The 17,062-nt window shown below is 56.6% G+C and overlaps 1 protein-coding gene across 5 annotated transcripts in view; it reads right to left on the minus strand.

Annotated features, from left to right (window-relative positions):
- GSAP (gamma-secretase activating protein) overlaps positions 1-15,290 on the minus strand; it is a 68,609-nt gene extending 53,319 nt beyond the window's left edge. For 3 of the 5 annotated variants that reach the window (XM_078875102.1, XM_078875105.1, XM_078875106.1), the window contains exons 1-13: positions 14,948-15,290; positions 12,013-12,107; positions 11,719-11,778; positions 11,123-11,198; positions 7,433-7,576; positions 6,431-6,528; positions 5,502-5,571; positions 4,376-4,428; positions 3,729-3,854; positions 3,146-3,250; positions 2,529-2,627; positions 1,583-1,626; positions 369-442 (exon numbers count right to left, since the gene is read on the minus strand). In XM_078875102.1, the coding sequence (XP_078731228.1) occupies positions 369-442; positions 1,583-1,626; positions 2,529-2,627; positions 3,146-3,250; positions 3,729-3,854; positions 4,376-4,428; positions 5,502-5,571; positions 6,431-6,528; positions 7,433-7,576; positions 11,123-11,198; positions 11,719-11,778; positions 12,013-12,107; positions 14,948-15,014 (1,111 nt within the window). In that variant the 5' untranslated portion in view covers positions 15,015-15,290. The remainder of the gene's footprint in view (positions 1-368; positions 443-1,582; positions 1,627-2,528; positions 2,628-3,145; positions 3,251-3,728; positions 3,855-4,375; positions 4,429-5,501; positions 5,572-6,430; positions 6,529-7,432; positions 7,577-11,122; positions 11,199-11,718; positions 11,779-12,012; positions 12,108-14,947) is intronic. The other 2 variants (XM_078875104.1, XM_078875103.1) reach the window with 2 other exon arrangements.
- Positions 15,291-17,062: the final 1,772 nt, after the last annotated feature.

Consider the following 17,062-nt stretch of genomic DNA (forward strand, 5'->3'; position numbering starts at 1 on the left):
TAGACTCACACAGAGACCCATAGACTCACACAAAGATCCCATAGACTAACACAGAGACCCATAGACTCGTATCGAGATCCAAAGACTAACACAGAGACCCATGGACTCGCATAGGGACCCATAGACTAACACAGAGACCCATAGACTCGCATAGAGACCCAAAGACTCACACAGAGACCCATAGACTCGCATAGAGACCCAAAGACTAACACAGAGACCCATAGACTCACACAGAGACCCATAAATTAACACAGAGACCCATAGACTCACACACAGACCCATAGACTAACACAGAGACCCATAGACTCACACACAGACCCATAGACTCGCATAGAGACCCATAGACGGCAGGGCGACCGTGGACCCACCCGACTCTCCACACACGACGCGCAGCGACGGGAAGTCCGCCGGCTGGTCCGAGGGCGCGCTCGCGTTGACAAACCTGCGGCGTGGCACAGACGGACGCAGCGTTAGTCGAGACCGGGGTCAAAGACTCTCCCTGCCCCAGCAAACAGTCTGATCTGTAAGACCCATGTGTAACAGAGAGGGCTCTTGCCTATACACGTCTGGCAGGTCACCTGTAGCCTGCATTGGTTCAAGCGAAGCCCGACTCTGCTGATGAGAGACCGAGCGTAAAAACCGGTCCAACATTTTTCTTGTTTTGACCCACTGTCGCTCATATCACGCTCGCACCCCCCATGATGGACTGTGCATGATGGGCACTTGAAGCGGTATCCTTGCAGGGACGGACTGAACACGCCAATTCATTGTGTGGCTTCTACTCTGGAGGCCGCCGCTAGCGAGCGTGTGTGTGCACACTGCACCCGTGGCGATGTGTACACACTGCACCCGTGGCGATGTGTGTACACACCGCACCCGTGGCGATGTGTGTACACACTGCACGTGGTGATGTGTGCACACTGCACTACGGGGAGGCCATGGGATCGGTTCGCGATATTTGTCACTGATGTTGGGCCGTAAGCGGGAATTGAAATTGGTACACGGCGCACCAAGAGCTGCAACACCTGGTGCACTGCAGGGCACAAGCACACACCACACACACACACACACACCACACACACCACACACACCAAACACACACCACACGCACACCACACACACCACACACACACCACACACACACCACACACAACACACACACACCACACACACCACACACACACCAAACACACACACCACACGCACCACACACACACACCACACACACACACACCACACACACACCACACACACACACCACACACACACCACACACACGCACACAAACCCACCACACACACACCACACACACACACACCACACACACACCACACACACATGCACGCACACACACACACAAGACACACACACACCACATACACCACACGCATGAACACACACACACACCACACACACCACACACGCACGCACGCACGCACACACACACACCACACACACCACACACACCACAAACACACATACCACACACACGCACCACACACACACCACACACACCACACATCCGCACACACGCCGGACGCGGCTTCGCTGCACTTGCACGGACTCCGCAACCCATCCTCACCGGCGGTCCGGGCTCCAGACGCAGGGAGGCAAACTCAGTTCCAGCTACGCGCCGGCACACGGGAGACAGAATGCGTCGTCAGCAAACACAAACAGCGGAGAGCACTCTGGGTCCCAGCACCGAAAACCAGCCAGCGCTGCGGTACAATAAAAGAGGACTTCGATGGAACCACCGATCTTGCTGATGCTAACCAATCAAATAAAGGGGGCGGCGTAACATGCCTTACTCGATCCCACATATCGCTTGGCAATGCATGACAATGAAACAACATTTTCAAGAAGCCCGATCAACTTTCATCGACCGAGCCGAATGTATGAAATGAACCTCGATTCGCGCTCCACAAAGACCATACACGGGCAAAGAACATGCCGCCCCCCCCCCCACAACTACGTTTACTCTTTTTTTTATATAAATGGAGGGGGGAGGTGCAAATCTCCGATCGGTGATTTCGTCGCCACCCTGCCCCCCGTAAACGCCAACGAGAGCGCGCGGCGGCGGCAACGCCAGGTCCCCGTCACCGAGCTCCGCGCACAATGGGAAATAAAAAAGAACGGACGGGGGAATGCGGTAATGCGGTAACGTGATCACGGTAACTCAGTCGCAGTAATGCGGTCGCAGTAATGCGGTAACGCGGCAATGCGGTAACGCGGCAATGCGGTAATGCGGTAACGCGATCACGGTAACGCGGTAACGCGGTCGTGGTAACGCGGTCGCGGTAGACGCCGACGGAGCCCAAACGGCGGAGCGCATCGCGACCGTTCGCCCGCTCGACGGCAGCGTGCACCGCAGATTCGCCGTCGCTGCATTTGATTTTTCTCCCGGGCTGACGACAAAAAATCATCGGCCAACCGGCGGGCGGAAAAGAATCCCCCCGGTAGCAACATGTTTTATAGTCGCGAGTCGCGCCCCGCGGGACGCCGCTGCCCGCCGCCGTGCTCGCACCCACCATGAGCTGGTACAAGCGGTCGGGGTAGAACTGAAGGCATCGCAGAGTGGGGCCACCCCCACCACCGCCTCCTCCTCCACCTTCCTGCTGCTGCTCCTGCTGTCACACGCACGTGATTCGCAACAGGGTGTTGGTTCGCGAGTAGAGCTCGCTAGGGGGTAGGGTCCGTCTCGACTGCGAGCAACCTCGTCGCGAGCGACTGCTCGCGCGGTGTTGACACGGAGGCCGCGTGCGTGCGGCTCCGCTCCCCGTCTGGCTGCGCACGCGGTCGGGTTGGCGCCACGCAGCTTCGCCGTCGTGATTCTTCACAGACCGCCGCAGTGATCGCGCCCAATTTGTGTCGTCAAGACCCTCCGCCACCCGACGGAGCCAAACCCACGAAACGTAGCAGTTGGACACACATCTCGTTATTGTCCCTGATTGACAGATTTGTGTCGTCAGAACCCTCCACCACCTGACGCAGGTAAACCACGTTTTTTTCTCAACCAAATTATATAATTTAGCACATTGAACCTATTCGCCCTATTTGGTTAAGAGATATATCCGTGTGCCTCGGAGACGACACAAATCACGTGGCCCCTGCGCCCAGTACTGCGATCTGAGCAATGCGGCCTCACCGCTGGGCTGAGCAGGTAGAAGAGCCTCTGGCCCCGCGGGTCCCACTGGCTCCAGGCACACGCGGGCAGCACGAGCTCACTCGGGGCGGCGCTGTACGGAGGGTCCTGCGGGTGGAGACACGGGGGGGTTAGTGAGGTGCGGTGGGGAAGCACAACAAATGAAACACGAAAAGCAGTTATAAATCACTTATTTTGTCAATCTGGTGATGATTTAAAAGTGCATAGCTCCCAGTGGCTTCCTAATATCAGAAGAACGTTCCAGACGGCCGCAGAAACGCCTTTGTTCGATGACCAGCCCAACGCGACCGCTGCGAGAATGACCGCAGTTCGCGTGGTGATGATTTATGCCCCTTGACGAGATCAGCAAGGTGTCGTGGTTCATTTGCGGCAAGCGCTCTGTGTGTACAACGTGTTCGTTCGGCAATCGGAAGCCAATGCAGCTCGGCGAGCACCGGACGGGCATGGCCGGGATCTTGCAGTACCCGTCACGACCACGTGCCAAAGATTGTTGTACACGCCGCAGCTTGCTAATGTCTGCGTGCGCCAGGGGCGAGGACCATCGTCTTATGGGGGAGAGAGCGACCTTCGCCGAAGCCGCCGCCGTGCCGGGCACCTTGCCGGCTACGAAGCGGCACACCACCTCGTCGCCGGAGCCTCCCCGCGCCGCGCCGCCCGCACCGCAGCGCATCACGAACACTCCCGCCTCGCCCTGCCAATCGCAGACGAAAACAAAAAAACAACTCGCGTCGTTGCTAGATATTAGAACGGACGAGTTTTGCTGGCTGGGCTGACCGGCCGACTGGGCGGCCAAGTGCGCGAGTGACGGCGTCAGCGCGTACGCCTGCACGATGATCACCGCTAGCGTCCTTCCCCCGCTCCCCCAGGGCAGTGCGAGCGCGGTGGAGGGTCGCGAAAGGGGGACACGTTGGGGTCGGTGTGAAACGCCACGTGGGCACACCGCGAGGCAATCATCAACGAGAGGCGGTCGAGGCACAGCCGGCCAGGGGATTGGAAGCCATGTGGCTGGTTGGGATGTGTGACAACAACAACAAAGACAACCCTGGTTGTAGTCCTTCACGCGTGGACACAGACGTGGGAACGAGGCGTCTTGTCCGACTATTTGTCAAGTTACGACGCAGGCTCCAGCCGGCGCGGGGCCCCGGAGACCGACACCGGGAGTGGTGAGGGGGGGCGGGGGAGCTTCAGACAAACACGATGCAGCCTCCTCACCTGCAGACTCTCCGCGTCGCTGCCGCTGGGTCTCACGTGGAAGAGGTGGACCCCTGGTGGGGGTGCGAGAGGGCACAAGCGTGAGACTCGAGAATTCCGCAGCTGTCCATTTTTCAAGAATGGGGGGGGGGGGCGATGTTGCTGCTCCGTGCGTGTATGATCCCGAATGCTACAACTGCTATATTTTTTATTCTACCAAGTAAGTCCCACTGAGCTATATAGCTCTTGATCAGAAGCAACCTGGCCACGAAAGATAGCTCAACGAAAGTGGCTTATCATTGTGTGGACATTTATAGCAGCCAAACGCAACAAACGCGCGTTTCTAAATGTGGAGAGAGAAACCGGAATACCCGGAGAAAAGTCCAAGCGACCACGGTGAGAACACGCAAACTGCAGTAGGCGTCGGGGTGGGGATCGAACCTACGCACCTCCTGTATACCGAGCGAGGCGGTCAACATCTCGCCACCTCGGCACCCCAGGCGTGTCTAGACCGAGTTCAACAACTACTCGACGTGCATGTGACTCGACGGAGGGGGAGGGGAAGGAGGAGGAACAAAGGGAGTGTCGTGAGGCAGAGAGGCAGCGCCAATGGTCCACACTCGCAGTGCCACGGTGCTAACACCACTGGTTGCGCCCCCACCTCAGACAGAGGTGGGGGCCGGTGAGGTCTCATCACTACGCATCGGGGGAGGCGAGGGGGGTGGCGGAGGTCGAGACGGAACTTCGTGCCGCGGGGCCGACGCCGCCCCGGAGTCGCCCGGAGATCGCCAGGGGGGGGGGGGGGGCGCAAAACCGTCGGCTCTGGAGGTGCGTGTGGCTTTGTAACAGTGGTCGCTGCTTCGTGGCGTCGTTTGTAGCGAGGGGGCCAACGTCTCGCATTGGCCACGAGGAATCGCGGCTCTTGAAATGTGTGTGGGAGAGTTTTCCTGTTTGTTTTGTCTACGGAAATCGAAGCGATAGAAGCCGCTTGTTTGTTACTTTTAGTTTGCGACCCCCTGGCCCACCCCGGTCCCTGCCGCTCGCTTGCTCGCTCACCCCGCCGCGTCTGGGAGTTTCAGTCAATCTGGATTCGTTTCTGGCACGGATAAGGAAGGGAATTGGCAGCAGCAGCGTGAGGAAGCCATACTTCCAGTGTCGGAGGTCACCAGGAGGTGGCTTTCTTGCTCACGATCATCGCCGCTGCAGCCGTACAGGAACTGGGGAGAGCGGACACAGCAAGCGCGTGTGACCCCCACACAGCAGTACGTGACCCCCCACACAGCAAGCGCGTGTGACCCCCACCCCCTCCCCTGCCCCCCACACAAAGCGACATTCGCTGAGTCAGGGCACCGCGTGGCGCCGCGGAGATAAGCGCGGGCGTGTGGGAAAGAGGAAGCCGGTGCTTCCACACGCCACGATTGGTCAGCCACGCTCAGCAGCAACACAGCACTTACGGAGTGCAGAGGTCAGGTCATCGTCCCCGATGTTGGCCATGAGCGGGAATCGAACCCGGGTCGCCAGGTTCGTAGCGCAGCGTAGCGCTAACCGCTACACTACCGCTACCCAGTGGTTCTCAATTTACTTACTTTGAAACAAAGTTGTAACTTCACGTTCCCGTGCTTAATTTGTGCTTTCGATTAATTTACTTTCTTTAAAAAGAAATCTGGCCACGCCTCGCACCCCCAGGGGGGTGGCGTGCACCCCAGGTTAAGAAGAATAACCACTGCTCTATGCAAAGACAAAGATCCCCCGTATAGCCTGAACAGACTGTTTGGGCAAGTGCTGTTAGTGAGCACCTATGAAGGCCGACACGGCACACGAGGGGGTGGGTGGCCAACACCACGTCCGGCCGCCTTTGTCTTCCCAGTGGCGATGTTTACACACCAGGTACTAATTTGAGGCTGAGTCGACCAAGGGGAGGCCCACGACCGGTTCAAATAATCGTAACTGGTGTGGGTCGTGAGCGGGAATTGAACTCGGGTCTCCGGGTTCGTAGGGCAGCGCGCTAACCGCTACACTACCGCTCCCCATCACTGCTCTATACACACAGACACACGCACGCACGCGCGCTCTCACCTGGCACCAGCGGAGCGCGCTCGAGACGCCCTCCACTCGCAGCTCGCTCGGCCTCCCTCCGGGCAGCTCCACCACGAAGACGCGGGCCCCGGGGGGCGCTGCAACACAAAGCGGGTGCCCCAGAACTCCGATGGGGCGCCTCGGTGGCTAGGAGATGTTAACTACCTCGCCAGGTACACAGGAGGTCGTGGGTTCGATCCCAACCCTGACGCCTGCTGCTGCTGCTGCTGTATATTTGGAGTTTGCGTGTCTCTATCTCCCCACGCGTTGAGAGTATTTTGCTGCGAAACATTTCCAAGCGATGATAAGCGACTTTGTTGAACTATCATTTGTGATAGCCAGGCTGCTTCTGAAAAAGAGCTAAATAGCTCAGTAGGACTTCCCTGGTAAACTAAAAAAAACTAGTTTATCGTTTTTTTAAAGTCATTTGCGGTGTCATTTAAAAATTTGGCAAATGTGGAGCATGACGCCAGCACACAGCGGCCTTCTCTTGTGAATAACATCACGGGATCTCTCACGTCGAGTGAAGCAGACGGCTTGATGTATCAATATCGTGCCATCGCTGTATTAACCAGGGTGGCCGCTGGATTCGAATTTTTACCATTGGTAGCATGGTGAGACACGTGACGTGTCCACTTTGAACGGTGGTACCTTCCCCTGTGTAAGAGAACGGCGCACGGAAGCAGATGCCACAGAAGTACTACAGAGAATCACGTGACAAACTAAAATTGAAGGTGTGTTGTCATTGGAGACCGGGCTGAGACCATTACCTCGCTACACTTGAGAACCCGGATTAATCACAACTCAATACATGTGCTGCTTTGGGTCTCTATGTGAGTCTATGGGTCCATATGTGAGTCGAACGAGCTACGGTTTGACTGCGTCGCCGTGTGTGTGTGGGTGTGTGCGTGTGTACGTGTGTCTGATACGTGTGTCTGATACGTGTGTGCGTGCGAGCGCTAGGGCAAGCGCTCGGCAGCGGGCCGCCCGCCGCCTCCTCACCTCCCGTGCCGGGCGACTCCGTCGATGCCGGCCGCTCCGCTGGGGGTTGGAGTGAGGAGGATCCTGCGGGATCCTCGGGGCGCGCGGCGCCCGTGGAGGTGGCGGCGGCGGCCTTGGCGGTGGTGGCAGCGCCCGTCACGAACGCTGCGCGGACACGCGGTGCGGCGCGGCGAGCGGCAAGGGAGGGAGGGAGGTGAACCGCGAGCGAGCGGGTGGAATGATGAGCGGAAACCGCGTGGCGCCCGCTGCGAGCAGACTCATTCCCGCTCACGTGGGCGGCATTGAAGGCATTGGTGCGCATCGCCCGTTTACAGCCCTGCGGAGCCAGTGGTGAGGATTCCTCATTCGTGACGCCACGCAAATGTGCCGAGAGTCTGCGGGCACCTCTGGTCTGGTAGGAGTGAGGTCCCCACCGAGAGCCACACTCTTAATCTGGTGGAGATTGTGATGCTTGACTTGTTTTGACCCTACTGCGAACACAGCCTCCAGGTGTATTGAGTTTGACCGGGGTGAGGACGCAGTAGACCAGGAGAGAGTCTCCATTGCAAGAGCGACTCCGGGTAACCCAAAACAAAAGCAGATGCAGGGACTCCTCTACTTACGAATGAGTTAAGTTCGTAAGTCGATGTGATCGTAAGTCCAACTTTACTCCCATCGATTCCAAAAATGTTGTACGGCATGTACACTAAAAATGAGGAATGGCTTAAAAAGTTGTATAATCTGTAGATGTAGATACCACTGGTTCTTCATGTTCTGTAGATGTATATGCCAACACCACCATCTTTTGCGTGTTCGGCCCGAACAGGCAACTGGACATACGCACAGGTTTGTTCTTATCTCTGAAAGTTGGTAAGTCGAGTGTATGTAAGTAGATGAGTCCCTGTAACGTGAAATTAAGTACGGTACAACAATAAAGACAATATAATCAGAGCAAGAGAAGCACATTGCACAAGACATAAAAAAACAGTTCATAAATATCAATCAATCTCAAATAAAGTGTGGGCTTTCGTGAATGAAAACAGGGTGCTTCAAAAATGTTTTACACATATATGGGACTATCGTTTTTTTATGGAAAAAGAACGAATAATAATACGCTGTAACGTGATAACAAATGTATGATAATAGCTTAAAAAAGTCAACGAGTCTGCACTTGTTCGCCATCGTTGTCAACGCACGCCTGGTATCATCTCCAGGTGGTCTCCAGAGCCCGGAGGCGCAACGTTTCTTGTGGCATTGTTGCAAATTCTCAGAAGCGTTAACATTTTTTTGAAGCACCCTCTGTATTGCAATTCACCGCTGATTTTGTCGGTCAGATTGGCGTGAGCTAAATGTCGCGCAATGCTCCTCCAACCGACGCGGCCAATTGATGAAGTCGTCACGTGGTGACCAAACGTGGCGATGATGCGTTGGGAGCAGCAGCAGCACGGGCGGCGTTGTCGCAGAGGGAACCTTGCAGTCGTTCCCCAGTTGGGGACGCGACGCCACGCGCGGAACCATCGGACATGTCGCCACCATCACAACATTTCGGCGGTCGAAGCAACTTTCCATTGCGACATTCCGGCGACGTTCGACAAAACGTTCCGAGTCAACCTGAGTGGCCGATGGCCGAAAGCTGATCGAGGGAGATCAGCACAAAGGCAAAGATTCCCCCGTGTAGCCTTAACAGACTGTTGGGGCAAGTGCTGATAGCGAGCACCTATGAAGGCCGGCATGGCACACGAGGGGGTAGGTGGCCAGCATCACACCCGGCCGCCTTTGTCTCCCTAGTGGCGATGTTTACACACCGCACCAGTTACTAATTGGAGGCTGGGTCGACCTAGGGGAGGCCCATAAACGGATCAGATAATCGTCACCGGTGTTGGCCGCTCCCCATGTCACCACACACACACAGTCACACAGTCACACACACAGTCACACACACACAGTCACACACACACAGTCACACACACAATCACACACACACACAGTCACACACACAAGCAGTTATACAGTCACACACACAGTCACACAACAACAACAACCGCCATTCGCCACTAAGTGGCGGTGACGTCACCACGACGCTTGTGCCAGGCCATGTGCACCTTGAGGCCACGTGAAGTGTCGAACGCCCGCTGGCAGGAGGTCATGGGGCAGACCCAGGTGCCACAGGTCGACTGACTGAGATGACCGAGATGACTGGCTGATGCACCACCTGTGCCCCCTACTGTGCCAACTTGCTGAGTAAGCCACCTGGCGCTCTGCTCGTTGTTGTGAGCGTCGCTCCTTCGCCCTCCGTTGATGTTGGAGGGTGACTGCCTCCAACTGCCCAGTAGCGTCCTTCACGAGCCTCCTCCACAGAGGCCGATCTTGACACCGCTGGTACCAGTCATCGGCAAGTCCACTCAGCTCCACATCCTCCGGTACTACGTCACTCCATCTCTTCTCTAGCCCATGCCACGCCCGTTTAGCCCCCTCGATCCGGCCAAACAAAAGCTGTTTGGGCATGCGGTGATTGGGCATGCGGGCTACATGGCCCAGCCAACGCAGCCTTGCCTGCCGGAGGAGCTCACCGATGGGACTTTGTCCAGAGCTTTCGAGGATTTGTGAGCTCCTCACACCTCTGCTGTTAAACCGGAGCCGGTCATGAGCACACTGCCCAGGTATGGGAAACTCTCCACTCTCTCCACAACTGCCCCATCACCGATTGGGAGTTGTGGGGATGGAGTGCCCGATGGTACAAAATACCCAGGCAGGTGTTTAGTTTTGGTGGGGCTGATGGTAAGGCCCCACCTCCTTCTGGCACACTCCAGTTTCAGCAGCAGCGCCTCCAACTCTGAGTGAGCGGTAATTACCAGATCATCGGCATACATAACATGGTTGACCAATAGGGAGCCATCCCTTGACCACACCAGGGCATCGATCAGCCTCCCATTGTATCTGTATCAGATGGCAAAAACAACCCCCTACCTCCCCCGTGGTGCGGGACGGGCAACGTTGTCGTGGACAGTGCCGTGGGGGGAGGGCGAATTCCGATTGGCCTTTCCCCTCAGGGTGTTTGTGACCACCACAGCGGCTAAATGGGGGCTCTGGACGAGTGCGAGGGGCTGGTAACCCCTCCACCTTCAATAAATTAACCACGTGAAAAAAATATCACACAGTCACACACACATAGTCACACACACACAGTCATACACATCAAGTCACACACGCACACAGTCATATACACACAGCCACACACACAGTCACACACAGTCACACACACACACAGTCACACACAGTCACACACACACAGTCATACACACCAAGTCACACACGCACACAGTCATATACACACAGTCACACACACAGTCACACACAGTCACACACACACAGTCATACACACCAAGTCACAAACGCACACAGTCATATACACAGTCATACACACACAGTCACACACACACAGTCATACACACCAAGTCACACACGCACACAGTCATATACACACAGTCACACACACAGTTATACACACACAGTCACACACACACAGTCACAGACACACAGTTATACACACACAGTCACACACACACAGTCACACACACACACAGTTATACACACACAGTCACACACACACACAGTCACACACACACAGGCACACACACACAGGCACGCACACACAGTCACACACGCGCGTGGCGAAGAGATGCTGCAGAGGGCAACGCGCGGCGCACGCACCGAGCAGCGAGTGCCGCGCGTTCACGGAGCCGCTCAGGACGTCCCCTCCTCCTCCTCCCTCGAGCGCGTGCAGCACCTGGCGACGGGCAGAAATGGAACGCAGCGCTCAGTCGTGTCCGAGGTGCGATGCCAGTCTCACGCCCCCCCCCCCCCAAAGACAAAGATCCCCCGTGTATCCTTAACAGACTGTTGGGGCAAGTTCTGTTAGCGAGTTGCACCTATGAAGGCCCGCACGGCACACGAGGGCCACACAGCGCGCAACGTACTCATTTCAGGCCGAGTCTGCCTAGGGGAGGGCCCAAGAGCTGTTCAAATAATCGTCACCGGTGTTGGTGACCGTGAGCGGGAACCGAACTCGGGTGACCGGGCTCGTAGCGCACTTCACCCCCCACCGTACACGCACAACGGCCCTCCCATCCCCAACATTCGGCTGACAACCGCTGCGATGTTACCGTCGCCGCATGCCAATCGAGTGCCATCTACGTGATCGGGGTCATGTTTAGTGGTGAATATTAACGACATACGCGAATGACCTATGCCAATGATCCGTGTATTATGGTCCGTGTGAATGATCCGTGTTAATGTGGTCGGGTCACCTTGTTTTCCTTGCTCTTGGCGTCGTACAGAGCGATGCAGCAAACCTTCTTGCCGGAGATCTGAAGTCAAATGGGATTCGGGTGGCCATTCACAGCATTCAACGAAAAAGCTGCGTTGAGAAAAATCCAGCAGAAAGCCAAAACAGTACCGACACAAAACATCGACGGAGATGTCCCTGTGATGTCCTGCTCACGTGAGCATCGAGCACGCGCCGTGAGCGCAAGAGGCGCCAGGTGTGAGGGGCGCCATTTCATGTCGAGGTGAACAATGAATGTCGAGGTGAACATGCCCACCTGCTGGCGCAAGTGCCTCGTCTTGAATGAGTAGAGGACACTCCCATCGGCCTCCACATTCAAGCAGTCCACTTCCGAGCCTCGGGACACGTTGCCTGTACCAGAGACACAGATCCCCCGTATAGCCTTCACCGCGCTGTTGGGGCAAGTGCTGCTACCGATGAAATCGGGCACGGCTACACGAGGGGGCGGCTACTCCGATGTAACTATTGTCTTCATTCCGCCAGGTAAGGCCCGCCGAGTTGTGTCGCTCCTTTTCAGACGCGACCTGGCGTGATAGCCCAACAAAGTGGCTCATCACGATGACATTTATAGCAACCAAATACTCGAAATGCACGTTTATAAATGTGGAAGGGAAAACCGCAGGACCCGCAGAAAAATCCACGCGACCATGGGGAGAGAGAAAGAGGCAGAATCCTCATGGACAGGCGTCAGGGTGAGGACCGAACCCACGACCTCCTGTATACCAGGCGAGGGAGTTAACATCGCATAGCCACCGTGGCACGCCCCACCGTGGGAGGTCCAGGACCGGTGCAGATAATCGTCACTCGTGCTGGCCATGAGCAGGAATCGAACCCGGGCCGCCGGGTTCGTAGCGCAGCGTAGCGCTGACCGCTACACCACCGCCACCCACGCGCGCCGTGCCGCAGCGGGCGGGGCTCTGCTGCGCTGCGAAGCCGGCGACCCGGGTTCGGTTCCCGCTCACGGCCAACAGCGGTGACGGCGAATATCTAAACCGGTCTCCCTGGGCCTTGTCTTAGGTCGACTCAGCCTTAAACGAGTGCCCGGTGCGGTGTGTGTCCATCGCCATTGGGGAAACAAAGACGGCCGGGTGTGGTGCCGGTCACGCTACCCCCTCGTGCGCCGCGGCGCTCGCCCTGGCAAGCCCGCCAGGGCGGAGCGTAGCGTCACACGAGTGCACAATTCCCGTTTACAACCGGTGGTGGAAATTCTACATTCTTATGGCGGGGAGGGCGAGTTTTTCCATAGGCGGTGCCTAGTTTATCTATCCTTGAGGGAGAGATGATGGGTTGAGTCAACCTGGGATTAGAACTCGCTCGACTGCCTAGTCACCGGGGCGCCGTGGAGTGTGGAGTGTTGGTGTGTGGAGTGTTGGTGAGTGTGTGGAGTGTTGGTGAGTGTGGAGTGTTGGTGAGTGTGTGGAGTGTTGGTGAGTGTGGAGTGTGTGGAGTGTGTGGAATGTTGGTGAGTGTGGAGTGTGTGGAGTGTGTGGAGTGTTGGTGAGTGTGTGGAGTGTTGGTGAGTGTGGAGTGTGTGGAGTGTGTGGAATGTTGGTGAGTGTGGAGTGTGTGGAGTGTGTGGAGTGTTGGTGAGTGAGGAGTGTGGGGAATGTTGGTGAGTGTGGAATGTTGGTGAGTGAGGAGTGTGTGGAGTGTGGAGTGTGTGGAGAGTGTGGAGTGTTGGTGAGTGAGGAGTGTGTGGAGTGTGGAGTGTGTGGAGTGTTGGTGAGTGAGGAGTGTGTGGAGTGTGGAGTGTTGGTGAGTGAGGAGTGTGTGGAGTGTGGAGTGTTGGTGAGTGAGGAGTGTGTGGAGTGTGGAGTGTGTGGAGAGTGTGGAGTGTTGGTGAGTGTGGAGAGTGTGGAGTGATGGTGAGTGAGGAGTGTGTGGAGAGTGTGGAGTGTGTGGAGAGTGTGGAGTGTTGGTGAGTGTGGAGTGTGTGGAGTGTGTGGAGTGTTGGTGAGTGTGGAGTGTGTGGAGTGTGTGGAGTGTGTGGAGTGTGGAGTGTATGGAGTGTTGGTGAGTGAGGAGTGTGTGGAGTGTGTGGAGTGTGTGGAGTGTTGGTGAGTGAGGAGTGTGTGGAGTGTTGGTGAGTGAGGAGTGTGTGGAGTGTTGGTGAGTGAGGAGTGTGTGGAGTGTTGGTGAGTGTGGAGTGTTGGTGAGTGAGGAGTGTGTGGAGTGTTGGTGAGTGAGGAGTGTGTGGAGTGTGTGGAGTGTGTGGAGTGTTGGTGAGTGAGGAGTGTGTGGAGTGTTGGTGAGTGAGGAGTGTGTGGAGTGTGGAGTGTGTGGAGTGTGTGGAGTGTTGGTGAGTGTGGAGTGTGTGGAGTGTGTGGAGTGTGTGGAGAGTGTGGAGTGTTGGTGAGTGTGGAGTGTGTGGAGTGTGTGGAGAGTGTGGAATGTTGGTGAGTGAGGAGTGTGTGGAGTGTGTGGAGTGTGTGGAGTGTTGGTGAGTGAGGAGTGTGTGGAGTGTTGGTGAGTGTGGAGTGTGTGGAGTGTTGGTGAGTGAGGAGTGTGTGGAGTGTGTGGAGTGTGTGGAGAGTGTGGAGTGTTGGTGAGTGAGGAGTGTGTGGAGTGTTGGTGAGTGTGGAGAGTGTGGAGTGTTGGTGAGTGTGGAGTGTGTGGAGTGTTGGTGAGTGAGGAGTGTGTGGAATGTTGGTGAGTGAGGAGTGTGTGAAGTGTGGAGTGTGTGGAGAGTGTGGAGTGTGGAGCGTGTGGAGTGTTGGTGAGTGTGGAGTGTGTGGAGTGTGTGGAGTGTTGGTGAGTGAGGAGTGTGTGGAGTGTTGGTGAGTGAGGAGTGTGTGGAGTGTTGGTGAGTGAGGAGTGTGTGGAGTGTGTGGAGTGTGTGGAGTGTTGGTGAGTGAGGAGTGTGTGGAGTGTTGGTGAGTGAGGAGTGTGTGGAGTGTTGGTGAGTGAGGAGTGTGTGGAGTGTTGGTGAGTGAGGAGTGTGTGGAGTGTGTGGAGTGTGTGGAGAGTGTGGAGTGTTGGTGAGTGTGGAGTGTGTGGAGTGTGGAGTGTGTGGAGTGTGTGGAGTGTTGGTGAGTGAGGAGTGTGTGGAGTGTTGGTGAGTGTGGAGTGTGTGGAGTGTTGGTGAGTGAGGAGTGTGTGGAGTGTGTGGAGTGTGGAGTGTATGGAGTGTTGGTGAGTGTGTGGAGTGTGAGGAGTGTTTCGGGGTGGTAGTAGTTGGTGGGAGTCGTTACCCGCTCCGTGCGCGAGGGCTCTGCTGGCGGCAGTGCGCAGAGCGAGGTAGCAGTCCATGCCGTACATGGCGCGTGTCGTCCACCCCACCACGTGGTGTCCACCCTACCTCGTGTCGTCCACCCCACCAGCTGCCCCCGTGCGAGAGGAGCTCCGCTTACTGTGGGAGACTACGGATCGCTGTCCTCGCGTCCGCCACGGCGCATGTGGCCAGAGACAAAGAGGGGGGGTGGGGGCGTTGAGCCGTGCGAGTGGCGTGCCCCAGAGATGCCCTGCTCCTGCTGAATAAACACAAACAGCGACCCCCCTCCAGGCGAGATTCTCAAGGAACTGTTTTAGCCCCGGTGTCAAAACCTCCCATCACGCGACGCGTCCCGTTTACGAGGTGGCTCCCCCCTCCCCCCTCTCTCTGCTGTTGCCTCGTGGCGTTTTGGGTGAAGAAGCCGCAGCATTTCCCTTTGTGAAATCGCGGGTGGGCGCGAATGGATGCGGTGTGCCGGATAAATTCATCGGCGCTGCGATACTTTTGACGTGCGCCTGTGTGTGTGTGTTTGTGTCGGTGTGTGTATGTTTGTGTCGGTGTGTGTGTGTCAGTGTGTGTGTGTGTGTCGGTGTGTGTGTCAGTGTGTGTGTGTGTGTGCGTTGGTGTGTGTGTGTCGGTGTGTCGGTGTGTGTGTGTCGGTGTGTGTGGAGCGGTGGAGTAGCGGTTAGCGTTACGCCGCGCTACGAACCCGGCCACCCGAGTTCGATTCCCGCTCACGGCCAACACCTGTGACGATGATCTGAACCGGCCCGAGGCCTCCCCTAGGTCGACTTAACCTCAAATGAGTACCTGGTGCGATGTGCAAACATCGCCACTGGGGAGACAAAGGCGGTCGGGCGTGGTGTTGGCCACTCACCCCCTCGTGTGCCGTGCCGGCCTTCATAGGTGCTCACTAACAGCGCTTCCCCCAACAGCCTGTGTGGGCTACACGGGGGGGGGGGGGGGGGGTCTTTGTCTTTGCGAACTGTCCGGGCTCGCGTTGGCACAGCGGCTAAACGCACTGCCCCTTCCAATGCCGCCCACCCAGGTTGGACTCCCAGCTGTGGGTGTGTGACTCCAGCGGCAAGCGAGCATCAGAAGTTGTCCTGAGAACACCGCGTGGGTTGACTCAGCCTTTCATTCATCCCTGGGTGCGGTTTTTGGTGTAATCAAGAGTAGCGGGGAGACAAATGTGGCCGGGCGTGGTGCTTGCTACCCCCCCCCCCACGCTCCCTCATGCACTGTTAGGGTCTGAATAGGCGCTCGCTAACAGCACTTGCGATACGGCTACATGGGAGATCCAAAACTTTTGAAATTCCGTTTCGTTTGTTGCATCGAAGTAAAAAAAGTCGAAGCGATTATCTGCCGAATGAGCATTGAGGTAGTGCCCAACTTCCGTTTACAGTCCTGAGTGGTGGAAGTTCCACACGCGTATGGCAGGAGTAACACCAATACATAGGGCAAACATTGTTGACCCCCACAAAGTGATACTATTTTATCAACCCCGGAGGAAGTGATGATGAGCTGTGTCAACTTCCAGCAGAAGTGTATTTCCGAGTATGTATGTTGAACTTCTTTCGTACCGTACGTAGCCAACCGTGCTAATTGGCAGTGCGGGGAAGGACAACAACACTAAACACACACAAAAAACGGTTCTAAAGAAATGAGTATTCAACCTATATTTAAAAGCGGCTTCCTAACGTCGGAAGTGAAGAGCGTTCCAGACGGCCGCAGAAAGCGCATCCGAAAGCGCCGCTGCGTCGACGCGGCGACCGCCGTCTTTGTCCGACGGCAGCAGCCCGAAGCCGCTGCCGCCGCAGCGACGGTGACGGGAGGGAGGCGGCGTGATGGTGGCTTGTTGCTCCTTGACGGGATCAGCGACGTGTCGCTCTCCATTCGTGACGAGCGCTTCGTGCGCGACGAGCGCCGATCTTCTGACGATGTGAGTCGTCCGGCACACCGGGGAGCCGGTGCAGCTTGGCGAGCACCGGACGGACGTGGTGGCTCTCCGTGTGTTCCATCATCCCAGCTGTCTGCCCGACACTCAATAAGTCAGCGCGGTTGACCTCTGAACCTCCCCAGAGTGGGTCACGCG

This window comes from Lampetra fluviatilis, chromosome 40 (assembly GCF_964198595.1).
Source record: "Lampetra fluviatilis chromosome 40, kcLamFluv1.1, whole genome shotgun sequence".
In the NCBI taxonomy this organism is placed as follows: domain Eukaryota; kingdom Metazoa; phylum Chordata; class Hyperoartia; order Petromyzontiformes; family Petromyzontidae; genus Lampetra; species Lampetra fluviatilis.